Here is a 27,356-nt window from a genome sequence, read left to right on the forward strand (position 1 = left end):
CCAGAACCTCTTCTTGCAAATTGAACTGTGAGCTGCACTGATGCCAGAAAGCAAGCATATGTAGTTGTAAAATGGAGATGGTGAAAGGAGGGGGAAAGGGAGGCCTCTGTACCTCTTCACATACATGGATGAGTATCAAAGATGCCATACACATACATGTTACAGTTGTACACTACATATACGTAATACATGTAATGGAGATGCAATAAATGGAATGTACATGCCGTATGTCTAGTACAAGTGTTACATAATACTTCATGTATTAAGGTTTTGATCTATTTTATTGTATTAATTGTAAAATAGCTCAGGTATTATGCCATAGTGACACAGGCATGCAGGTAGCTGGAATCCCTACCTAGATGGTATGATGGGGAGTCCCAAAATGGTGATAGCACTGCTTTATGGTAGAGCAGACAAAAACCCATACACAAAAGCAGTTTACCTCAGATGACCCATGGTAGGAATTGTGCTCCTATAAACTCATGCTCATATAAACTGAGCAACCTGGTCTAGTGGAAGGGGGTTGGAACTGGATGAACTCTTTAAGGTCCCTTCCAACCCAAACCATTCTGTGTTAGTCAATCTTGGGTAAAGCATTCATCCATAATAATGGGGGAGTTTTTCTCTGAGAGACTATGGTCTACGGGGTTCTCCTACATCGAACCTTAAGATGTAACGGATTTTCATCCTTCTCGTCCAGCTTCTCCCCCGCAGACACCACGAGAACCGAGACTCACAGCAAACCTCAAGAGCTAAAGCCGAGCTACACGATAAAGCTCCCGGCAGGGGTAAGCAGCCTTTAGGCCGCACCCAGCCACGCCTAGGCTCGGGGAGCAGCGGGTTGGGCCCTTCGCCCTCAGCCGGAGCGTGGCGTGGCCCGCCCGAGGCGGAGCTCGGGCATCGGGGCGCTCTCCTGAAGCTACAAAGGCAAGCCAGGAGAGCACAGGCCGCCTCGGCGGGCAGCGCCCCGCGCTCGATCACGCGGCCCTGCCCGCCCTGCTCCTACACCTGGCGGGACCCTGCTCGGAGCCCAGCCCCGCAGGACACCGCCTGCGGCCAACGCCAAAGGCCGCCCTCAAAGGCCGCCGCGCTCGCCCGGCCCGCCAACATCACCGCCTAACGCCTGCCTCGTCGGGGCGACCCTCCGGCACCCCGCGGGCTTCCTTCCTCGCAGGTAGCCGACCCCCCACCCTCCGCTGCCAACAGGTTTTCTCCTCGGCCCCGCGCTCCGGTACCCTTCCTCCGCTGGCGGCCCCAGCGGCGGTCTCGGCCCGCTTTTTGCGTGAGGAGCGGGGAGAGACGCCGGACCCGGTTCCCTGCCGGTCGACGGGGGGTGGGAAGAAGAGGCGGCGGCCAATGCCGCCGTAACCGCTTGCCGTCCCGCCCGCTGGTGCCGCCTCCAGTATGGCGACACGGTAGAGGAGCGGCTGCGGTGAGGTGACCGCCCCCTCCCGCCTCCCTCGGCACAGGCACGACGCGCCACGGGCGAGCGAGCGGCCTCGGCGGCGCTGCTGCCGCCGGTGCCCCCCACAGGGCTCAGCGGCGGCGGCGGAGGATGGCGGCAGCGGTCACGGTGGCGGCGGGCAGAGCATTAGCAGCGGCGGTGGGGCCGAGCGGCCGCGCGGAGGGAGCCAGCACCGTCCCGAGCAGCTCATGGTGGCGCCCCAGATCCGCGAGCAGCGGCCGCGCCGGGGCCGCCAGCTGAGCCGGATCCCGGCGGGCGGCTCTCCCCTCTCGACACCGACCCACCAAGAGACCCGTTCCCCTTTCCCGACAAACCCTCTCCCCCTTCCCCGGCGCGACCCGCGCCTCGGATCGCCCTCGCCGGGGCCGGACTTCCACCACCCCCCGGCGCCGCGAGAAAGGCGGCGGCGAAGGGCACCGGGCAGCGCCAGGCGGCGGCAGGACCATGGGCGCGAAGCAGAGCAGCCCCACCGCCGCCAATGGCCGCACCCGGGCGTACTCGGGCGGGGATTTACCTTCCTCCAGCAGCAGCGGCGGCGGCGCTAACGGGACCGGCGGGCGCTCGGCAGGCGCTGGCGGGCGGTACGCGCACCTGGCGGCGGCGCCTCATGCCGCTCCCGGCGGCGCGACAGCGGCGGCGGCAGGAGGAGCGGCGACGGCAGTGGCGGGGGGTGCCGCCGCGGGGTCGGCCCCCCGAAGCCGGTCCTTAGGGGGGGCCACCGCCTCCGGGGCCCGGGCCGCGCAGTCCTCCTTCAACATCCCCCACAGCAGCGGCCCCTACGGCTCGCAGGACTCGGTCAGCAGCACCCCGGAGGAGGGCGGCCGGGAGCGGCCCGCGGGGGGCGGCAGCGGCTCCTCCGGCGGGCCCCGGCTGGTAATCGGCTCGCTGCCCGCTCACCTCTCGCCGCACCTGTTCGGAGGTAAGCGCCATGCCGGGAGGGGTTCGCTGCCCGCGGGGCTGGGGGCTCGGGCGGGCGTGGGGTGGTGATGGTTGTGGGGGGGCTTTCTTCCTAACCAATGAATCATCACTGTTGAGAGCGGCGACTCTTCCAGTCTCGCTGGAGAGGGGGCACGGTTTGGAGATGGGGTTTTTCAGGGCAGTGTCTCCTATTGTTTGTAACGAGAGCTGTGAAGGGGGGGGGTTAAAAATGAAACGAACCCCGCGGTAGTGCGGTCGGGACGGCGAAGAGGAAGCAGAGCCTCTCCGGCCGGCGACTTTAGACTCTAATAGCTGTAATCAGTGGCTGTGTAAGTACTCTTGCCCTCCTACTTACATAATTAGAATTTAATTGGATCATGTGTCTCCGCCGTTTATTCTAAAATCGGACCAAACCCCTCTTTAGGTACTGATGTAACGTGGCTGATGCTTGTTCCTCGTTGTAAGGTCTCGGGTTCTTGGTTTTTAAAGCTGTTTAAGAAAAGCAGAAGTTAAAGTAAGTTTCTTTGTTTGTCTCCCTCGTAAGAGATGAGTACAGCCGGATAGCTGTCCGTGCCATTGAAGTACAGGTTTCCAATACCCGTGTAGGCTTAAGGATGTGCTCTTGTGAGAGAAACACTTGAGGCAGCTAAACTCTGAATTAACCGAGAAGCTGAGGCCCTGTAAGAGGCGTAGTAAAAGTGGAGCAAATTGCATAGTTTTTTGTGTCTCGTGGTATTGAGATGAATAGGGCTGGTGTAGGACTTGCATTTTACTGCCTGAGTTCTTTACCTTGAAGCTGATAATCTGCCTGTAAGTTGCCAACTGCTTTCAAGGTGCTTTCAGTACTGCTCGTTCATTGTTGTTCATATAAACCAAACATTAAGGTGCAAGGTGACTTTTTGATGGATTCGTTCTCTTGATAATAGAACCTATCTAAATACTAACCAACTTCCCCAAAAGCTCTCTTTTAGGAAAAAGGAAGCTAACATAAAACTCCTGTGTTTCTGAATCTTGTAGCGTGCTGGGTATTCTTTTCTGTCATGCATCCTGTTCTCAGCCAAAGCAGGGCTCTCCAGTCTGGCCATCACAGGGTGCCCAAGGGTTCTGTTCTCAGGGCCTGCCACCTGTATGTTGTTGGTGTGTTGACCTAAAGACAGCATAGCTATTACTTCCTAGATCTAAACCTCAGCACAGTGGTTGAACATTAACAGAAAGCTCTCAAACCCTTTTATTATAAAGGAATATTTGCCCTTAAGAAAACATAACTCTTCTCATAGTGCCAAGCTGCTCAGTAGGAGTGCTTTGTTGCAAGGTTGCTCATTATACCATCAAGGTAGTTTGTGGGGGAAGAAAGATGCATGCCTTTCTCCTAGTGATGAAAGGATGCACTATCATGGAGAATCGTGCAGTTCCTGCTAAGCACAAGGGAATCATTAAAACATGTAGCCAATTGTTGCTCAAAGGTGAAACTTTTCTTCTTGTTTAAAGGTTGTCTTGCAACCTGCCTGCCTGCAAGGAGGGACTGGATTAAATGTAAATGCACTGCTGGGGATCAATAACCTAGGAAACTGTTTATTCAGATGCAGGAAGCTTGCTTCAGGATAACTCTGAATTTGCTCGTACTTTCCTATTTCATGTAATAATCTACTGATTGCTGTACTAGACTATAGTTTGTCTTTTGCAAATCTCTGAAATTGGCATATTAAAGAGGATAGAGGCTGGAGTGATGGAAAGTTCTGAGTGCAGGAAAAGAGTCTGCCTTCTCTTCATCTGCTGACAAATAAGGAATGCTGTATGTTAGGAATATGAGTAGTAAGTTTAAAATACACTAACCTTATGTAGTCACAAGATGGTAATGAATCTACTTGCTGCTTGTGTTCTAAAGAGCTTTGTATTTCTTGTTGGGATGAATAGCTGTTTAATCATAATACTGCAACACCTGTGAAGAAGGCCTCACTTGAGATACTGTTCTTTCTTTCAATATAAATATTCTGTGATGTCATTGATACATGTACTCCACATCACATTGAATGTAGGCACTTGTCTACATTTGTGTTTTCTTGATTCCTTGCTATTACTAGATGCTTGGAACAAGTAGCTCCACTGGAGATCATCCATTTGTAGCATCAGCATGGTGAAAAATATCTTGAAGCATTGTTTTTGTCCTGATGGCAACTTGCTCAGGCTTGTCTAGGTGTGGTATCTGGCATTTATCTTGTGTATCATAAGCATGCTTGAAGTCCCCTCCCTTGTTTTGTAACTTGCAAATTAGCCGAATTGTTTCTTTTTATCTTGGAAACTACTGCAATGAATTTTGAGGATTAGCATAACAATTTGGTGAAAATTAAAATAAAAAAGACCAAAAAGAACATAAGTTGAACCAAATCTCCAACTATTTATGCTTTTAGGGAAACTACTTGGCTTCATCAGTCAGTGACACATGGGTGTTGCATTTGTTAAATGACTGTAATTAACTTGCCATTAGTGAATTACACTTTATTGTCACTTTTACAGAGCAGCTTTGCATGCCAAAGTAGTGTATAGATATTAATTCTCCAATGTAACATACTTATATCCATACTGTGCTTGTTAGTATGCCATTTGAACAAGAATATACCATATATGTTAATGTATTGGAAATACCATGGTCAGTTATTTTCTGTGTTCCTTTAACAGGAACTGTACTAACTTCCTGACTGTGAGGGTCTGATGTTCCTCAGGCTAGTGCACCTTTATGATCAACATATAACAGACTAAATTCTGCAGTGTAACCTTATGTCTTATCTCAGAGAAAGCTCGATTCACTGAATTATTAGAACCAAAAAAGAAGTGTTGAACTTGCTGCAAGCATGCCTGGAATAGGCTTGGAGCATTAAGCAGAGCGAGATCAAAATTCCCTAAGATCTTATGGCACTCCCAGATGCAGAGGCCAAACCTGCGCATGACGTGACACTCAGACGCTTTCTTGCAAGGCAGCGCTGAGTTCCAGCTTCCTTTAAGGTGATAACACTGTTATGAGGACTTTCGACGAGTAGCTTCCCTGTTCTGTTCCTCAGTGAATGGGACTTCCCCTCTCTCCCAGCCTCAAAATAAATATTCTTACCTTCTGTTAAGAACAGCATGCAGAAGAGTTAGCTCTAAGAGCCACAGTTAGTTTTTCCATTGTATTGTTAGGCAGTAAAATTCCTGTGTGGACTGTGAGCACTGCAGCAAAGCTATGGCTGTAGTACAATACAGCTTGATCTTTATAGGATCCCAGAATAGTTTGGGTTGGAAGGGACTGTCAGAGGTCATCTAGTCCAACCCCCCTGCAGGGAGGGACGTCTTCAACTAGATCAGGTTGCCCAGAAACACATCCAGGCTGGCCTTGACCATCTCCAGGGATGACACATCCACCAGCTCTGTGGGCAACCTGTGCCAGGGTTTTATCACCCTCACTGTACAGAATTTCTTCCTTATGTCCAGCCTGAATCTCCCCTCTTTCAGATTAAAACCATCACTCCTCGTCCTGTCGTGACAGGCCCTGCTAAAAAGTCCCAGTCTTTCTTACAGGCCCCGTTTAAGTTCTGAAAGGCCACAGTAAGGTCTCCCCAGAGCCTTCTCCAGGCTGAACAACCCCAACTCTCTCAGCTATTCCTCATAACAGAGATGCTGCATCCCTCTGATCATTTTTGTGGCCTTCCGCTGGATCCTCTCCAGTGGGTTCATACTGAGGACTTCCTGTACGGAGCACTGATATAATTACACTTCTGCTGTTCAAATTTGTACCTTGTCTTGGGAATGTTGTTGTAAGACAAGAATAAAGTCTTTAAATATTTTTCTTTTTTGTCTTTAGAAGCCTCTTAGTGAACGATATGTAAAAATTCAACTGAAGATAGCAAAAATGTTATATGTTGAGTCTTTTAAATTTCCACGTGAGTTCTTCATGCATGTTGATTGAACAGGGACCATACAAGCATTATACAGAGTCTCAGATTGTGTTATATACGGTCATATACAATTTTATAAACAGGTTTTTGGTTTTTATAGTGTTGTCAGATATAACTGTTGACAACTGTCAGGCCTCTGTCAAGACTTGGAATAATAGTTTGGCGATTAAGTTCTGTCTGTTCAGCTTTATTAGGAGAAGGAAGTTTGTTAGGTTCTTCTCAAGTCAAATAAGGATAAGACTTTTTTATAGAGTACCTTACAGTGCAGGATTTATTGTCAGCTACTGAATGTACATAACGTACCTGGTAGGTATGTTATAATAGCATCTGTCTGTAATACGGGCTGGTAGAAGTAATGAATGAATGCTTCATTCTATAGAGGAAAGTTCATGAAAGCCTCAGGTTATAACTACTTGTTGGATTGTGGGGAGCAGATATCAGAAGAATGACATGAAATGTCAGAAAATAACTTTTCTAGACATGTGTCAAGCTGCCTAGAAAGCTGCATCTTGTTTTGTTTTCCATTTGATCTGTTTAGTTATATGGTACATTTAAATATGTTCTTAAGGTTCTTTTCATCTCTCTCACACCTTTTTTGGGGCGTATGACTATCTTTTGGTCACTTCCTTGCCCTTCTGTTACAGTAGCACACAGGTACTATTTCTTTGAGAACTTGTGAAGCTCTTAAACACTTCAAGACTTCAACGCTGCCCCTGTTTTGCCAGCCAAAGGTGTCATTCTGAGGTCTTTGCCCCCTGACGTGGGACGAGTGTTGGGAAGCGTGCTTTGCAGTGAGGCTGTTTGGCTATCCTGTGTTTCCATGTTAGAAGCAGTGAAACTTGCTGTTGCAGTTTTGGCCTGGATGCCTTGATACCCTTGATCTTTTCCTCCTGGCAGTTGGACTTTTTTTTGTATTTGAGGAAGGCCAGTGTATCTTTGATACCATAAATATTTCTCTAAATTACTTCCTAAGCATTCAGTATGTAAGGAAAAAGTGTAAGGCTTTAGTCTAATAAAAACTGTAATTTTTCCATACAAATTCTGCCTTTTGCTAAAGGAATGGACCCTTTCCAGCAGGTGAGGGTAACACCGCTGTTTGCTGTGCATTTTGAGATTTGCTGTTGCAATTCATAGGTCTTACAAGGTGCAGAACAGGGAAAGCTAAGAGACTCTCTCTGGTGTTTTGATTTGTTTCTGTTTGCTTGGCTGCAGCAGTGAAACACAATCATATCCATGTTTGTCCACTTTGGAAAAAGGAGAGCGGTAACAATGAGAGGCTGGCTGAAGGCTGCTGATCGTAGAAAAAAGGTTAAAATGGAGACCAGTCTGAAAGCTGGTAGAAATATAGGCATGTCTGTATATGTACATGTAACTTCACAGTAACTATAGACTGGGGGGGAAACAGATGCGTGCCTCTTTTTTCTCTTCAGTTGTATCAGGGAATTGATTCCAAAGTGAGAGGGAAGTTACTTTTGCAAACTCTGAAGAGATGTATTCCCATTCCATTAACCAAAATACAGACTAAAAAATTCACTGTGCTAGGAGAGCAGTCCAAGGACAAATCTGTTGATAAGGAGTTTCTGAAGAGCTGTTCTGACAGATGGGTTTGAGGAATCCAATCTCTTTTCAGGGTCTTGCTGTTCGTGCATACGTACAGTGGGCAGCATAGAGTTCCTGGCTGACAGAAGATGTAAACTCTTCTAAGGAGGGGATAGGAAAGAACAGCAGGAAGTCCACCTTGTAGCTGCTCTGCTTTAGCTGGGAGAGTGCTTTTAGTCTCAACTGTTAAGTGTTTGGACAAAAAAGCTAGAAGAACTGTTTGGATTTTCCAGTAGAGCTTGTGAAGCCCCTGGAGCCGTGTTTCATTTCCTTCAGTTGGAGATAGGTCTCCATGATGATGAGAGGCTTGGGGTGCTGGAATAAGAACTGAGGTGAGTTATAGAGGATCTCTGAAGGGCTTCTTTTTCTTCTCCTGCTGGGTTAGGAGAAGCCAGATAATAAAAATGGTAGCACTGCATTTAGAGGAGAAAAGTAAATAGTTAATGGCCTGAAGTAAAGGAAACAGCCTAATTGTAATGGCATATATAAATATTTCTTTTGGCTATCAAGAAAGCGATAATACCCGATTGAGCCTTTGCAGTGCCAGTTCAAACAAAGGCCTTCCTCTTATGTCTACGGAATACCTATCCAACCCTGATATCCAGACAGTGTTTCTCTCCTCATGTTCTCTCTCATAATTGCAGACTAGTCTCCACCAACCTCCCAAGTAATTTCTTTGTCTTATAAAGAAAACCTTTTGTCACTGCTAGAAATTCAAAGCTATTTTTAAGACGTGCTGCCTACCCATCTGTTTGGGTAAGTTCTCCTCTCCTGTTCTTGCCAGCTGCTCATGGAAAACTTCATCATGTAAAATGTTCTTGATTTGCTGTCGTAGCCTTGCTTGACATTTTTCAGTTTTGAGTAATGCTATGAAATTTTTTGGGTAGGTTTTCTCTGCTATTTGCAAATCCATGAACCAAATTTGTATTATTTTCAAGATTTTTCTGCAGTATCTGTACTGCTCATTAACAGTTTAATTAGTTTCAGGAGAGACATATGGTCATTTCTACAGATTGTGTTCATTGACTGAGGTAATGGAACATGTTCTTGCAGATGTTCAGCCTATGAAAAGAAATAGTGAAAAACTTGAGTGCTCTGAGTGCTGTATTTTGGACTATCTTTAAAGACATGTATCTCATCAGTGTAAGAAAACAACTTGTATAAAACCCACAATTACCTGAATAAAACCAGAAGAGCACTTCTTAAGTACCCAGGAAGGTGTTTTTCCTGTCTACTCTTTGGTTAGACGTTTCCTAAACAAGTGCCTATGTTCCCAAGGCCACCTTTCCTTTGTACATGATTGTTGTAACTTTCATAAGGATTCCTCGGTGTGCATCCAGAGCTCTGTTGTTCGTTAGGCTTCTAATTTCTGATGCATGCAAAAAGGGAAGTGTAAGCAATAGAAAGAATGAGGCTGGTTCTCACTTTGACTCAGGACATGCTTCTGTTTGCTGCATGGAAATTGCATACCATTGACCAGAGAGATCAGGAAGCATGCAGGAAATCTTGTAAGGCTGAGGATGTCTGCCTGCCTGCCAAGCAGAAAGCTAGATCTTGTGTGGGATTTGACTGTGTTACTTTTAGTTGTCTTTAGGAGCTGACCTACCTGGGGTGTTTTCTTCTTCCTTGCCTGCCCTGTCTGAAAATCACACCACCACAGCCTGTGAATAGTCCCCAAAGGGTGGGTGTGCTGCATACCGTTGTGGATATTTTTAGTAGATTCTGTTTGCTGACTGACTTAGTGTGCTATAAATACGGAGTTCTCATCTGGCATGCACTTTGCATGTCTTCTAGTGACTTATAATGAATTCACCTAAGAGTAATGGCAAGAAAAAATGAGCTGTTACGATTTATTTGGCTCTCCATATGAAGTGTCATTTATATAAAGCAATTATTTATCAATATTTCAACTGTAAATGGCTTTTAAAACTAGTGGTGTTCCAAAACACTTCCTAATAGGGCTACCATAATTAGTCCCTCTGTCAGATTGATTTATACTGTAATTTCATTATGGTTTTAAAAATTGGAGGTGGAGTTTTTAGATATGAGAGGTTAGTTGAGCATCTGGAGTAATATAAATACTAGTAAATTACATTATGTCAATACTAGCACCTTGTCTGAACATACATAAAGGCTATTTGGGTATTCGGGGGGAAAATTGGAACTTTAGTTATGATTCTCCTGGAATTCTTTTCACAAAGTATAGTGTATATACATTTGCTTGAGTTGAAATGGAGTTACCATGGCACTTACCATGGTTTTGTTTTAAATTGCCAGAACTCAATGCAAAAAGGAGAGGGACCCTTTCTTTAATGTCTTATTAAAATACAGATGTACCTGTCTTGGATTATTGAATTTGACACAAAACTGAAGGATGGGTTCTTGCTGAACTGCGTTGAGCACAACCTAAATGCAGTTCTTCTGTACTGCTATAATAAAACCCATCACAGTGTACACTAACAGTTGTGGCCTTCATGAAAGCAATTTAAAATTGGTTCAGGGTTCCATATGCAGCAAAAGAAAGGTCTCCTTAGAAGTGCTTTCTGCAGATTGACCACACAGGCAGTATTTTGAGAATCTTAAAGAAATTTCTCTTATAATGAAATCTGGAGCAATCTGGTGATAGTATTTTAGGAAACTTACAAAATAAACTATCTCCTTGCCAAGAATCCTAGGTAGTTCCCTGAAAATTGTGTCGCTTTTGAACCCTGACTTCTTGCAGCTATCAGGAGTGATAAGAGTCATACTTCTTACGAACTGAAGAACATCAATCCTCTCTGATTTCTGAGCACAAATAGGGATTGAAGTTCCAGTATCAGGAAGAAATCTTGCCTGTTTTGCAAAAATGTTGTGACCCTACCAAATAGAGCATCATCATCAGTTGAGCACATTTCAGAGAGATAAAGGTGGGTGGTCTTCGAAATAAAAAGAATAGTGACAGTAGTAAAATGCAGTTCTCTGTGGTCATTTAACTGTTTTCACCATGAGGCAGGCCTCTTTCTTCACATTGTCTTTGCTGCATCACCAAGGATGACTGGAGTAGCCTAAAGCAAGGAGGACTGAAGTAGCCTGAGATGCCAGACTTGAGGATTTGCTGTCTATTTTCTTGGGCGTTTAGCTATCCTTTGGGGAGAATGAATTTAAAATCACACATCTGCATTCTGAATATTGGAAAGCATTTGCTTGTGCAGTGAGTGACTCACAGCTCCTATAGTCTCTCAAACTGGATAAGCATGATTCATCTTCAGAGGTGATTTTGATGAAGTGTCCTGAAGGGTGGTGTTACTGAGTTCAGGTGTGAAGTGCCCAAGTACGGGGTTAGCTAGGCAGATTTATTCTAGAGCTTTTTAAGTTTTCAGTGTTGTGATTTTGCAGCTATAATGGCCAGTTAGGTTTGGTTTGAGTGGCTTGGTTTGTTCCCCCCCTTATCCATGGGTATGGTTGTTAGAGGTAGTCAGATCAGTGCAGAATAAGATACTTGTTTACTGGGAGTAGTTCTAAATATATGATGAGTAGATTCTTTGAGTTTAAAATAAAACAAAAAAGACCCAACATTTTGTTAAAGCTGTATTATTCCATTAACAAATTACAACTCCAAAATAATAAAATGTAACTAAACCTACTTACATATTTTTGAGATGCTGTGTAAAGAAATCGGATACCTGCTCCACACATGCAGTAAAGCCATAAGGCTGTTGCTGGCTGAAGAGAAATGATCTTCTAGAACAACATGGAATGAATGAAAACAGCATGAAATTCACATATATAAAAGGGCTGCATGCTATCAAAGAAACACCCTTTAAATATCTAATTCAGCTGTCCTAACATTAGGATACTAGATGACTAACATTTAGATACTAAATGACAAGTGTACAGGCATCGCCTCCCTTCTGAAGGACTCAATTACATTACTCTTCAGTTAGCTTTAATTGTATGTTTGCTAAAGCTCAGCCTTGGATTAGTTTATATCCAGATGTCTCATATCCATGAAGTTGTGTGGTTTGTAAGTGATAACATTTTCAAAGACAGATAATACTGGGTGGCTTCGTAACCATGGATGTGAAAAAACGAAGTGTTTAAAACGCTTTTGCAGTAAAATACAATACTGAAATAGCTTTCGGTTTGAAGGAAATACAGATTCCATTGCCAGCATAATAAGCCCCGTGCTAAAATAAACTTTGGATTTCACACACTTGATAAGACCAAGATCCAGTGACAGCATAAAACTAGGGAGTGGAGGAAATGTTCCTTGGAAATGTGGGACTAGTTCTACTGCAAACAAAGAAATAAGAAGGCTAATGCAAATGGTGTGCTTTATGTTGTGCAAGTATAGGGAATGACATACTCAGCCCAGGTTATTCTCCTTTATGTCTCCACTGTACCTCTCCAGTTGTAAAGACAACAGTTGTGTTCAGCTGATGAAGTCAAAAGGAAATGATGAACACCTGGGTTGGGGCAGTCCAAGCACAACAACAGGCTGAGTGGAGAATAGGTTAAAGAGCATCCCTGAGGAGAAGGACTTGGGGGTTGACAAAAAGCTCACCATTAGCTGTCAGTGTGTGCTTGCAGCCCAGAAACCACCCATGTCCTGGGCTGCATCACCAGCAGGTTGAGGGAGGGGATTCTGCCCCCCTATTCTGCTCTCATGAGACCCCATCTGACGTATTGTGTCCAGCTCTGGGGCCCCCAACACAAGAGGGATGCGGACCTGCTTGAGTGAGTCCAGAGGAGGCCACAGAGCTGCTGCGAGGGCTGGAACAGCTCTGCTCTGGAGCCAAGCTGAGAGAGCTGGGCTGGTTCAGCCTGGAGAAGAGAAGGCTCCTGAAGGGAAGACCTTAGAGCAGCTCCAGAGCCTAAAGGGAGCCTACAAGAAATCTGGTAAGGGACTTTTTACAAGTGACAGGTCATGGGGGAATGGCTTTAAATTGAAAGAGGGATGTAAGGAAGAAATCCTTCACTGTGAGGGTACTGAGGCACTGGAACAGGTTGGCCAGGGAGGTTGTGGATGCCCCATCCCTGGCAGTGCTCAAAACTGGGTTGGACAGGGCTTTGAGCAACCTGGTCTAGTGGAAGGTGTCCCTTCCTATGGCAGGAGGCTGGAACTATATGATCTTGAAGGTCCCTTCCATCCCAGACCATTCTGTGACTTGGAGCTGGAAGGCAGGAGTTCCTTCTAGTGGGCTGGGTGGGTATATATGAATTCCTTCTACAGATGCTCAGGTAAACCAACCTTTTAAATTTGATGGATGATTTTACATTTTGCTTTAAAACTTTATTCAGAAGAAATGCTCTGAGGTCATGGAGTGGCTATCAAAAGCATTCTAGTTTATAAATTCTGGCCAGTATCAGTTCTCTTTTAGGGATTGGCTAGCTGTAATCTTTAATCAAGGTATTGTTGACCACTGCCTAAATATTTGACCTTTTACATTTTACTTACTAAGAACAAAAACTTTCCAGGACCTCTGCTGCAGCATTTGCTTTTAGTAGTGCTAGAAAAGTCAGTAGGAATTAGTTTTCGTAAGTTCTTTCAGTTCTTGGAAAATAATATACTCTGAGCAGTCTTTATCTGCAAAATAGTTGTCTATGTGTGGCTGTTGCATGATATTAATAGTGGATCAATAGTATTGACCTCAATTTTTGCTGAATTTTAATTTAATGATGAAAATACTGGCATGGAGATTTTGTATTTTGTCCTGGCGTTTTATTGATGAAAAACATGTACTTAGCAGCAAAGCCAGAAGTAGCCAAAAGCATCCAAAACTGAAGTGGATCCCTGTTGAAGTGTATGGGAGAAGTGGTTCTTGTATTTTGCTGCTCACAATTGTTCCTTCTATCTCTGCCATTCCACCAACTGTTTGTTAGTTAACTAATGAAAATGGCAGGTGTAGTGTAGTAGTGAATGAGGGTGTAGCATCCTTTTTCCGTCATGGATTTGGACTATTTCTGGGCTGTTTAACAGCTGCCTCCTATGACAGCCTATTCTTAATTGTGAAACTTCGTTAGCTGTAGCATGCAAGCATTCTTTGAAGTATGTTTGAAACCAAATGATTGTATTCAACATGTGGCTGGCCTGACACTATCCACAAAGATGCAGAGTTAAAATGAGTGAAAAATCAGCACCCCAGGAAATGTTCACTTAAAAGGAAATCCTTGGAAAGGATGCCAAATCTGTAAGGCAGAGAGAGGAGGGGGGGAAAGGCTGTAGGGAATGGTGGTGTTCGTTATGTTACTTTCAGAGGGAACTGGAATTCATGGATATGTGTGCTGATACAGTGGTTTTCCAGGCTTTAAAACTGTGATTCTGTGACACACTAAAGCTGTGTTTGTATAGGTTATTGGGAGCCTCTCCTTTTTTTTCTTCTGCCCTCTTGCTGTTTTCAGTGGGTATGAGTTATCTTGCTCACAACACCAGTATTAGTAACTGAAGTGCTATTGGAAACAAAAATATCTGTAGGAATATTGATTCACCTGGCTCTTAAAAATACTCCTTTTTTTGTTCTTTTTTTTTGGATGTTTTTCTTTTTTTTCCTAGGAGGACATAATTTTGGGTTTTACGTTTAATTTGGATTTTAGCTTAGTTATCCTAGTTTTGTCTAGCAATAGTTATATCTGTACTGTTAATGGAGAAGCAACGCTGAGGAGAAACATGGTGAAATAGATAATTAGCTCTATACAAAGAGAATAGAGGCCATTTTAGTTAAATTCTTTACCTTAGGGTATCTATTTTTAGGTGTTTCCTTGTCCCCACTTTTCCTAACTGGCATTTCCCCAAACTTGAAAATGGTGATCTAAGTTTTCCTTTTCGTTAGCAGTATTTTGGAGTGCACACAAGTGAAAACTGATTTAGTTTGCTTCCTCAAAGATCTAACTGGATAAATGTACTGTACAGATAGCATTAAAACGTGGAACTTAAATGTTAATATTCTGATCCTGTCAGTTTTCTGTTTATGCCTTACGGATTTGTAAATTTACAAAATTAGACACTTGTCATTCAATTCCAGACATGTGAAATTTCGCATAGAAATAGGAAAGTAAGACAAGTTTCACATCAGTACCTTGCTCTTCTTGCATTTATTTCCCCTACTGTAGTTTAGCATATTGTGCTCCTCCAGGCAGTGATGATAAATGTAGGTATGTTATTATTAAATGTAGGTAGAACCTTTTTAAGCTACTGGTACAGCTGCAACACTATGAGGATAGCTTAAATCGGTGAGCCACGTGTGCAGCACTTTTGGTATACTCGCAGATCTGCTTTGGAAAGCATAATCCTGTTTGTCAGGAATTGTCATATATTACTGACAAGGATTCCTTCCTCTGCTGAAGGAAAGGAGCTCTTTCTGTAATCTCAGTATTCATATCTTTAAACTGTTAGATTTATAGCCCTCTGCAGGAGCTCTTAAACTGCAGGCTAATTTTAATGGTGCTTTCCTAACCCTGGAAGGAATGGTACGACAGTTGAACCCTGTAACTGAGGATTAGGAATATCGCCACAATTACTTGTTCGTAGAGGGGTAAGTATAGAGAAAAGATGCTTTGTCAGCTATTACAGTCAGTTATTGTTGTATGCAACACTTAAACATTGCATTTTCCTTTCTCATGCGATGTGCTGGAAAACAATTATTAATCTATTTACTTATTTATCTGTTTATTCTTTCTTAATGGAAATACATCTATTTCCTTGGGTATTTTACATTGACAACTAATTTTAGTATTGGAAAACTTCCTAATAAGCAAATTAGTTTCACAACTGATTCCCAATTTTGAATGCAGAAATTTGCAATTGATTCAAAAGGGCTTCTTTTTTTCTTTTTAAATTGTACTTGACTCTATTATGTACAATTTCAGCAATGTATGTAGCTTGAAATGTAACTGAAAGGGCATTTATTACACTCTTAATGGTTTAGCATCTCTCAGGTTTTATATCCACTTACTGTGAATCAGGCTTGTAGAGAGCTCTAATTTACTAGATGAGCATGACAATAGAGGACCAGGGTGGTACTGAAGCAGACAATATTTAACAATAAAGTAACTCCTTTAGAAAACTTATGGTGCTGTTTGTGCTGAGCCAGATTCAGGAGGATAGATTGATAACAGAATTCCTTAAAAACAGACTTAGGTTTGTTTGGTATTACTGTTTGTGTTAGATAGTAATCTGGAAGCTGCTTCTTCCTGTATGAACAAGAAAGCCATCTGCAATTATTATTTAAAACTCAAAGCTTTTGATTGGGTTGTGAGAAACCTTTCCATAACACAGATAGAAGTACAATTGTGACTGTGTATGCAAATTGGCACTAGTGCTGTACAAATAGAGAGGGATTTCAGTTAGATGTTGTTTTGATTTGGGGGGGTGGGTGGTGGTGGTCGTTGGTTTTTTTTTTGTTTGTTTGTTTTTTTTTTACACAAACTGAAATTAGTATCTTTGTGTCTTTTATCTATGAATCTTGCCTGAAGTCCAACAGTAAAAGCTATTAAAAGGGCTTGAATCTGGCCTGGCTGCAGAAGACAGACTTAATGTATTAATATATCTGTTTGTGTCATTGCTGTGATATTTGGCTAACTGCACTTAATAACAGGATTAACGAAAGACTAATAATCAAGGATAAATTGGTAAGGGTTTAATACACACTCTTTAGAAGCCAAAAAGAGGAGAACCCCAAGCCCCAGGCAAGACCCTGTCAGGGCAGGGACCTGTTCAGCACCCACACCCTGGACAGCTCAAATGAAGCCTCTTCCAGGCGGCTGCTCCTGCCAGGTGCTTCTGGGATGAGATGCACTGGGTTCTTATCGAGGAGATAAAACAAGGTGCCTTTCAAGAACAGTAAGTTTCATGCTGGCCCAAAGCTTTCTGGTTGGGCTACTGAATTATATTGAAAAGACCAAGAGTTTGTGATAGGCTCTCATTTTCCCCAATTCCCTGTGGTACAGAAAGCAGCTTTGACAGCCTTGAGTAGACCAGATAGACTTCTTCGGAAGGCTTTTTATAACACCTTCTAAGTCTGACTCATCTACCTACAGTTCCTGTGTGTTCTTTTCAATTTTTAATATTATTTGGGTTTCAGAAATTCAGCCTTCATCTATTTGTTCACTTTTGTTTATTTTTAAACTAGAAAATAGGTTCTTTTTTTGTGTCACAGCTTTCCCAAACATTGGTAAGCTAGCTTCCTTGTTCTTAACTTCATCTCTGCTGTTTATTTTTCTCTTGGTTTAAGGACTGTCTGGAGCTAGCTCTCATTTTCTGCTAAAAGTCTTGTTAATCTTGTAGTTTCAAGTGAACTTCCCTGCTTGGTTCCTTCCAGTAAGTGGAAGTAGAAGAATTAAAAGCAGATTATACAGATACTTTCTGTTATCACAATTTTCTTTGACACTAGGTGACACCAGTTTTTAAAATTAGATGATGAAAATGTTTGACCTTAACTATCTAAAAACCTGGAGAAACTTCTGTTATGTTTTCAGTTAGTATTAGAAAGATGTCTTGAGCAGTAGGAGGCTCACTGCAGGATTAACCTTTAGACATAATATTATTTTTTTTCTTGACAAAAGGTTAAAATCTAGAAGATGGTATTCTGAAAGATTTGATATTTGAAAAGGGGTAGTTTTTCATCCAGTAATGCTAAGGTAACAAGATAAGATCCATCTTTTCTGTTGAAGGAAAAAAAACAAAACAAGTAAATAATTAATATCACTTAATGGCTTTCAAAGCCAAGATGCAAACCACACTGATACTTTGATTCAAGTGTGAAAACAGGATTTGTAAATACTTCCATGGCCTTTTTTTTTTTTTCTTTTTATGACCCTGCTGCAGAGAGCTGTGTGGTCTGAATATTTTTTCCCTGTTGTTAAGTGCAGCTTATTTAAGATATTATGTGCTTTTTTTTTCCTACGTACTGTTAGCTTTTAGAAATGTCTTGAAGGATTTTCCTTAAGAGTGGGAATCCTAAATAAATAGTATTTCCTTTTTATGCTGAAGACCTTTTGGTATACTACCATACCATTACACTAATTTCTGTAAAAACGTGGGTAGCTTTATTCAGTTTGCTGCTCCCTCCTAGAAGAAATAAAGTGAATTTCACATGGAAAAGAAAAAAAAAAAAAACAACAACACCCTGTTTTTGCTATTTCAGTTGTTGGAGTACATCCCATTTCAACTTCTAAATGAAAATAGGAAATAACTTCATAAACAATACTACTACTAGAGTTTCCTCAGCATCCTGGAAAAGCTGTGTTTCCAAATCAGTTGTCCCTAACTTATGGGTAACTTTGCTTTGTTTAGGTTGGACCTCTGCCATATATCTGGGAACTGTGGCAAGCTGTTGGGTAGTTTCCAGGGTTGGATTCCACTTTCTTTTACCTTCCCCTTAAACTTTCTTCATTGCAGAGATGATATATGACATGATTTTATTTATACATCAAAGGCTTGTATTGAAGTCACATTCTAGAAGTTACTTCTCTGGTATTCTGGTCTCTCAGGTTTGGTGTAAGAATGGTTTGGTCCCTCAGTAATTACAGAAACATACGGAGATTGGGAAGTGAGCAAAATAAGATTCATGGGGATGCAATTTGCTTGGCACGGTTGGGGATTGAGCCCACCTTGTACATTTACATTTAAATGAATTTATAAACCTACTTGACCAGATCAGGCAGTGCAAGACAAAAGCTAATAGCTTTATAAAAGGTGGGGTTTTTGTTTTGCCTCACTTCCAATTTCTTTCTGTAAAACTGTCCCTGAGGGAATAAGAATTGATAATAAAAGTTGTTGTAACTGGTACTTGAGAAGATGTTCCTGTACCTTTTATGAATTTCTTATGTACAAGCTGTTTATCTCTTAAAAAAAGAAAAAGCTTTGTAGCTGTCCATGTTAATACATTTGCTTTGTAGCTGTCCCTAGTAATACGTTTGAGATGAGAATTTTTGTCTAAATTTGTTTTAAAGACTCAGATTTGTGTATACTTGTTCTTGTTGGAATATTAATCGATTAGAAGACTGTATTTGTCCTTTTTTTAGTACTTTGAATATATTCCCAAAGTTTTGCTGCTTTATTTTACTGTGCGGTACACCCCTCAACTTAGTGAGATACCAGGCTAGGTCAAGAGCAACAATATCATACTGCAGGATTTATAATCCCACCTATGCTGTATGTCAAGTGACATGCTGAAATGACATAAATGGATCTGAAACATTAGCTTTATTTTTTAAGGGCCTAAATGAACTTTTCTTCCCCTTGAAGCTGTCGCTGTATGGTTCTAGTTTAACTAAGTGACAGGATTAGTCTGTCTCAGGATTTGGTGTATCTAAAATGAATTTTGTTGCAGGTAGAAACCTGACGAAGGAGTTGAAATTTTCTTTCTGGAAGTTATTGTGCAGGTGTTAAGTGCTATGAAGTACCTTCCTTAATGACAAGCTTAATTTTCAGTGGTTTTTGGATGTCTCTGATGTCAACAGAAATTGTCCTAACGCCACAGTAGTGAAGAACGGCGATTTTCACGCTGACCTAAAAACATTCTCATGTGTAAAATATTTATATTCTCATGCATATGACATAACCCTTCCAACTGCATTTGGTTTGGTTTTGGTTTTTTTTGAGGGTTTTGGATTTTGGTTTTTTGGGTTTTATGCTTTGACCATCTTCTGGACAATTTTGCTACAGTTTTAGGTACAGACTGGTTTTACATCAAGAACAGAATTCCAGTCTCTTCCACCATGTTGTGTGGAAAGCATCAGACAGAGAGCATGCCAGGCGGTGGTCTTCTGATGTTCTTCAGCATTTACACACTCATGTTTCAACCTAGAGCTGGAATCTCTCTCTGAAAGGTTAGACAGCTGTTAGTCTTCTGTAGCTCTGCTGAGAAACTGTTGTTGTAAGTTATAGGATTAATAGAACAAATCGTACAATGTCTACACCGTTCCGGAAAGCAAAGGCATAAGTTTAGATGTTTAAACAGCATTCTCGCTGCACAAAGCCAGGAATTGTATTCAGTATTGCTGCTTCTCAAGGAAAAAACAATAAAAGTACCTTTCTCTTTTTGGCACATCTCCCAGTTCACTGATTTCTGATGTGATACAACTGCTGTAAAGGGCAGGTATGGCAAGATCTCCACTAGAAGGAGGAAGCGTATTTTTGTGATGAACAACAGGAGTGTCAGGCTTCTTTTTGGGAGCTTTTTTTAGGAGTTTCTGAAAATGATAGCTAAATGCAAATGAAATTATTTATTTATTTATTTTTAAGTTAGTTGATGAAACTACAAAGCGTGGAGGCAGAGACTGGCCTTCACGTGCCTGTGGCTTACTTCTCAGTCGTCTTTAACACTGATAGAGATTACTGTAGAAGAACGTGAATAAGTTTGTCTCTTCACCAGAGCTGATGACTTATACTTGACTTAATCTCACTCCTTTGTTGGTGGCCATGCTGTGGAATTTCCCACTGGGAAAGCTCAGAGTCCTGCTTGCTTAGGCTAGTCCCCACCAGCTGACTCATAGGCAGGAAGAGACAGCAAGAGCAAAGGAGGTAGTGCTGCCAGGAGACCGAAGGAAGGTGAAGGGATGAACATGTACATAAGCTGAGAGGCTTGCAGGCTCAAGCTCCAGCGTTCTTTATGCTCCCCTCAAGAACTGTTCTGGAGAGCTTTCCTCCTTCAAACCAGAGAGTTTTGTTGTTGTTACTCTTCTGAGCATTTTATTATTTATATTTTAACTGCTTGGTCACTTGTGTTTGGGATCTGCAGTAAAGCTCATTAGGTAAGGCTTTGGTTAATGAAAAGCAGATGTTTCTCTTATAAGTGTAGATGTTTAAAATGGGCAACTAATCAATTTCCTCAACAATTTAACTGATAGACCAATGCAGCAGTTGTGAACAGTGAAAAACAGACAATGCTACTGAGCATTTTCTACAAAGGTCACTTAAAATGTGAGTGAAACACAAAATATGTCTTAACAGTTTGTTCAAACAGCGGCAGTTTAACCATGAGAAAGCAAGAATTACATTGCTGACTTAGTTGCTGTGTCAGGAGTGATGTGGCATGTCATCTGAAAGTTTGGCTTGTTTGTGACTTATGGATGTTCTGTTAGAGCTTGCAGAATATGGTATGTGTGCTCTGTACTCTCTTAATAGAGGCAGAAGACCATAAATATAGATGAAACTGTCATGAATGATATGTTTAAAGCATGTCAGTCAATAGCTTGATTTTCTTCAGCTTTTACTGACAGTAGTTAAGAAAACTTGGTTGGGAGGTTATTTCTTTATGGGTTCAGTTCTCTTTTTCTTAACTAATTGATATCTCATCTTTACTATTCCTCTTATTAGGCACTTTGCATGCTTTCTTCACTATGGTACCTCCCCAAATGTGATTAAAAGGTTCTGTCTTAGAAATAGGAACTTTTGCAAAACTAGTCAATATAGTACATAAAGGTGTATCAAACTTAAGAAACTGCTCTCACTTTTTATAGAAATTTATACATTAATTCCTGTTAAACACTTAAATATGTTAATACTGAAAGATTCAATGATCTAACTCCAGTGTGCACCTTTCTGAAGTGGTGTTTTGTAACCCTTTGCCCCATTTCTGCAACAGAGTCCATACACTAAGGTGAATACTTTTCAAGTTGAAAGAATAGAGGGGTCAGTGCAGAGTGAACTTTTCTTAACTGAATTTTGCGTTTAAAAACAAAAGGCTTCTGTATGATAAGCAGAGATGTCAGTACTTTTAAAGTGTTAACCCTTAAACAAAATTCCTTTATTCTGAGGATGAATGATGGTTTTCAGCCTGGACTTTTCTGCTAGGCTCAGGCCTTAGTTATAAATTGTGCCTTTACTTGGGGAAGGAGGAAAGGAAAAGAAAACCTAACAAACCCAAACAAGCAAGGATACTTACCTGCTCTCAGCAGTTTCAAGTGAATGACAGTACATAGTCCATAGGTTGGATGCTTCCCCTTAGAATTAAGAAATTGGTGCCCTCTGTGGAGGACTGCTATTTTGAGAGCTGAAGAGAGAAAAACTAGTGTATAATAATGCCGGGAAGGCTGCTGTTGTGCTGAGGTGATAAAAAGTCTTGTATGTGTGATTACAAAATGAGATGAAAAGCACAAGAAAACAAGTATGCTTTGACACATGTCCTTGACTTTCTTGAAACTGCTTTTACTAGGTACCATTTTTCTGTTGTACTGAATGATAAATGTAATTTTAACTACTTCTGATATCTAAGTTAATGTTGCTGTTAAAATAAAACATTATTATGTTTAGAATTAAGAGTTAAAGTCCTGGGAACATCCTACATAATAATTTAACTTTTTATTTACATATATTCTCCCCAGTTGTGATCTTTAATATTTTGTACTCTGAGTTTTTTGTCATTGATTGGTTTTCCCCTTTTTTCTTTGTCACTGCTACCTCTATTTCTGCAGGAACAAGTAGGTTATTGGTAAGTATTTCAACTAAATCGAACTTTACAAAGTTTTGCCTTAGTGAGGACTTCTTTTTGATTTTTACCCTCACTTACTTTGGTAAAAACTTTGTAGACAACAGACCAATTGTCTATAAATGCTGTGCTTTTTCAGGTCTCCATTATCACCTTGTTTGTGTAGTAGAGCAATAGTTTTCAGATTCTCCAAGAGACTTTGTCTTCTGCATGCTTTCAAGCAGCATCGTTATCTGTGCTGTCTTCCAAGATGCTGCCTTCTCCTGGGGCTTGCTCCTTTGTTCCTGTCTCCTGCGTTTCAAGTGCAGTATTTACTGTGTCCCTCCCATTTCTTTTGTAAGACCTTGTATGCATCATGGCCAGTTTGCTCAGAAGACTTCTCTGCGTCTGACAAGGTGCTCTGTTTCACGTGTTCAGTTTAGTCATCCTTGTCAACCATTGTTCAGCCATTTTCACATCATACCTCTTCCCTTTTAGCTATCATTAAATATACTGTCAGCATGGTATAGCCCTCTCCTCTCTTATTATCATGCTTCATGTTAATTTTAACCAGATTTGTTGCATTGCACAGTACAAGTTTTTAAGATATTTACGTAATGTTCAAAAAGCGTGACTTCATTCTTTCTTCTGATCTTGGAACAGCTCTCCCTACACTTCCTTTTAAATGCTGTGATTTCTAATGGAAACTTTCTCTTTAACCCTACTATTTTTGAAACTAGTGACTTACTGACAGTGTGAAGGGGAGAGGAGTGTAGACGAACTTGCACTCTGTACTTAAAAATGTATAGTTGTCTTGCCAAATTACTCAGTTACTCCAGAAGTGCGTACTTCTGACAGCAGGACACCTTTATCTTGTCTGTCTTTCCCAACTTACATTGTGAAATTGTGAGTGGAAAAGCCTTTGTTCAGGTGTTTGAGGAACATGTTGCTCCAAGCAATGAGAGAGAATTTGTGGGATTGAGAAAGTAGGAAAATTAAAGAAGAAACAAATAAAGGTATAGATTTGGGAGAGACTAGGAATGAGAGAGAAGAATTCTTCCTCCTTTAACTGTGATAGGTGAGTTTAGAAGATAAAAAGCAATAGGAATATGTAATATTTCTAAACTACGAGGTTTAAGGCGTCTCATTTGCATAAAGTTTTCAGACCTCCAGGCTGACCTGCGGTGAGTTAATTCCCATCATCTGGTAATGGAAGAACTAAGCTTGTTTGACAGGTTAATCTTGCCTGCTGTGTGGAAATAAAACACATTTGTGCCCCAAACCGTTGACAATGCTTCCTGGCTATTTGCTTTCTGAATAAAGTAGTTGTTTGGGCTCAAAAATGTGTCCAACCTGGCTTAACTGCATATTCAGACAGCTCTTGTCCTCCTCACAGCTCCACAAGGCTTCTCCAATGTGGCAAGAGCCCCATTTGTGTGCAGAAGCCTCTGGAATAGTGATAGGGCTGGTTTCCGCCCATACTACTGCTTTTACTCTGCCAGTGTGGCTAGAAGGGAACCTGGCTCTAATCTCTGCTTGCCAGAGATCTGATGGTGAATAGACATGAGAGAGAGGAAAAGTTTCTTTCCTTTGTTGCCCTTGATTCAGATTTGGAAGGGAGTCATCACACCTATATGAAAGAGAGAGCAAGTGTGTTCTTTGGGTTCTTGCTCCTGCCTGCCTCCCTTGGGAAAGATGCTATGAAAATTAATGGTACTCTTCTGGGGAAAATCTTGTTGATAAGTGGGAGGCTTTGGTTGCTAGTTGAAAATACACTTTGCAAATGTAGTAAGCTAAAATCTAAAATAGGCTGGGTTGTGGGTGGATTTTTTTTCCCATGAAAACCATCTTGCTCTTACCTCTTAATGTACAAAAGCAACTCGCAAAGTTCAGTTTATATTCACACTTGTCCGTCTTCAGCTGCTTCTGTTCCATTGAGAAACTTATGTTACGGATCTGTGCTGGGGGGGCTGACATGTCTGAAGTGCAGTTAATACAGTAGTAAGTTAAAGAGTAAATTAATAGCTTACAAGTCACTTTAAGAACTGTTCTTGTTTGTGCATTTGTCAGTTTGAAAACACAGAGGCTCTAGGAGTTTGGATGCAGCAGACTTCAGCAGTCTCTCATCTGCCTTGCCTACAAATCCCTGTGGATGATGACATTGGGGGATAACACCCACCCTCAAACACAGGTGGAACTAAGAAGGTCTTTCCTGCTCCCTTTGTTGGGTGCTTGCATCGGTCTAAAATGGCACTCTTAAAAGCTGTTCCACTAATAACAGCTGCTCTTATTTTTGTATGACAAGGTGAAAGCAATCTTTCCACAGGTCTTTCCCACCTGTAATCTCATCTTCTGGTTTCCAAGACATTTTAGCATGGGGCTTTTTTTCCTCTCAATTTTCTCAAGAAATTGTTCTTCAGCTTCTGAAACTGTGCAGCTGTCAATTATAATCATCATCAGGTTACTTTTACATTGATTTTAGACACCTGAAGGTGTGCAGGTGATAAAGACTTATTTATGAAGAAAAAAATGTGACTTGAATTCAATTTGTGTTCGTTCTGTACTGTGTTGTTTTTCACTGAAGATGTCCCTTTCCCAATTACCAAGGTGAAGGAAGCTGAAGAAATGATTTAGTACAATTTTGTCTTTCATAACTTCAAGCTTAGGAGGTGAAGTATTATCTAAACACATCTTCTCTAATTATTCCATGGGCTCCTTAACTAAAGTAAGATTCAGGTTTGGTTTTATTCCCCATTTTATATATCTCCCTTTCCCACTGAGTGCTGTGGGAGCTTTAAATCAGAAAACACAAGAGAAAATCTCTTGTTTCTCTCAAGGAATCCACAAGTATATTTACTTGAAGGTGGGGAAGAAAGCCCCTCTAGATTAAGCGCTGAGAAAAAGAAATTATTTGTGCGTATCCTGGTTCAGTTTTCAGGAAAAGACAGAGTTTGGAATGTTTGTATTTTGTTCCTTATTTCTATTTGATTCCGTATTCTCTCCCAAATTGAGGGGAGTATTTCTTTACTTCTTTTGATCTCCAGAAGTCTTTCCAGATGGTGCTGTATTCTCCCAGCTTGGGCCATTTACAGCATAAGGAAGGATAGAAACTAGAGAACTAGATGTATCTTTTCAGCAAGATGCTTTCTCCCTGAACAAGAGAACTCCTGTTCGTAAAATGGCAAACCTTATCCCAGTAGCCACTTGTATCAAGAGCTGCAGCACCTGGAAATCCTGTACAGGGTTTGCTGGGAATTGGTAATGCTCTTTTTTCTTTTCCCCTCTAACTTAAAGATATTTATTTCATGTCAGTTTTCTGTCCTTGAGTTTAGTGTGAAATAACCGTCATATTCTCTTAAATGGTATGGGTAAAGTTGCCAGGTAAGATGTTAACTTTCGTGTACAAAGCTTCATGTTTTCAAGCTTAAGAAATTACTCATTCTGTCTTTCCATTTCAGTTGTCTGAGGAGAAGAGAGAATTTTGTGGCCACATAACTCTGATAGATCCATGTAGTTTGGGGTTTTTTTCTTTGGGGTTTTTTTTTCTGCTTTAAATTTTACAACTGAATTTACAGAAGGGAGAAACAGAATTTTGGCCTCACCCAGACTGTTCTTACTTCACTAAGAATCTGAATGATTTCCATCCATTTTCCTGCTGTTCTTGCAATCTCACTTTAAGTCTGAATCTAAAAGGAAGAAGTGGAAGAAATAAAGGCATTGCAGTTTGACTTTAATAAAATGTTTATGCTATTCTGCTTTATATTCTCATTAGGAGACTTGGAGAATATGGTCTAGGTGAAAAAGTAGGTGGATGCTGAAATAGTTGGGAACAAAATCCTGTAAGCTGCTCTAGGAGAGCAATTCAAGTGAATGGGTCTGTTTTCAGTCATCTTTTTTGGAGGGTGGACGCTTTAAGAAAGGCAATATAATGATGAACTTGTAAGATCTGCATTTGAGCTCATCATTGTTTTTAACATGTTAGAAAAGTGTTCATAATTCATTATAAAAGGTAAATGAGAATTATTAAATGTGAGGAGAAACAAAATGTACCACTAGAATGTGGCACCTGGCTTGTAACAGTTCTGCTGCAGATTTAGGGACTGTCATGGGTCGTGAGAGGAATGAGCCAGTAATCTGATGGTTTAGAATGTGTATGTATGTACCTATATACACACACATAAAGAAGATAATTTCTATCTATAGATAGATCTATATTCAACTCTTGGTGTAAAAGAATGATGTGATAAGTAACTATTTAATTTCTGCTTAGGACTTCTGGAGTCTTAGCCTGAAATGTCTGCCTACTTCTTGGCAATGCAATATGTTAAGGTTGGAGAGAGACCAGAGGACAGCAACAGGAACAAAATGTTTAGGCAGCAAGCCTGGATGGAAAGATTAAACTGACTTATTTTTTTGGCGTAGGGGAAAAAGATGAAGGACACACATTTTTCCAGTGTGAACATGTTCTTATACTGAAGACAGTTACTGACTGTTTTCTGCATCTACTGAACACACAAGAAATAAGCAACCCTTTTTGTAACTGAAGGCTGCCAGATTACAGATAAGGGAAGATTTTTCTGTCTAGGAATAGCTGATCAGCATTGCAGGTGATTATCTAGGATGTCTGTAAAATCTTTCACTAGTTGATTTTTAAGGGCAGATTAAATCCTCTAAGTACATTTAACCCAGTTTTCCAGAATGGGATAGACTTGGTGACCTCTTGAGTTCCATTCTGACATGTTTCTCTGATTAGGCGAAGTCTTTTCTTTTTATTGGTGGGAGAGCATTATTTGTGTTGTTTTCTTTTAGCATCATTATGCAGGCTTTATTTGTGTGATGGTAATCTTGCATACCACCCTTATACCATCATATTTACTGGATGCTGTGCTTCCAGATTGTCTATACTTAATTTCTAAGTACCAAAGAACAAGTGTGAGTAAACATTTGTCAAGCCTCCTATTGTCAAATACATTTTAGAAAAGTACACGTATGCAAGGATTTCTCTTTTCTTATGACTTCTTTAAATGTAAACCAAGATAGATTTATCCATCTTCTTTG

At 41.3% G+C, this 27,356-nt stretch overlaps 1 protein-coding gene across 1 annotated transcript in view; it reads left to right on the plus strand.

Annotated features, from left to right (window-relative positions):
- Positions 1-1,788: 1,788 nt before the first annotated feature.
- The window catches only part of ZNRF2 (zinc and ring finger 2), a gene marked incomplete at its 3' end in the record, with an annotated part of 51,069 nt that continues 25,501 nt past the window's right edge, over positions 1,789-27,356 (plus strand). Inside the window, exon 1 of the mRNA XM_080610888.1 lies at positions 1,789-2,384. Coding sequence (XP_080467014.1) covers positions 1,910-2,384 — 475 coding nt within the window. The 5' untranslated portion in view covers positions 1,789-1,909. The remainder of the gene's footprint in view (positions 2,385-27,356) is intronic.

Source organism: Psittacula echo, assembly GCF_963264785.1.
Source record: "Psittacula echo genome assembly, chromosome: 2".
In the NCBI taxonomy this organism is placed as follows: domain Eukaryota; kingdom Metazoa; phylum Chordata; class Aves; order Psittaciformes; family Psittacidae; genus Psittacula; species Psittacula echo.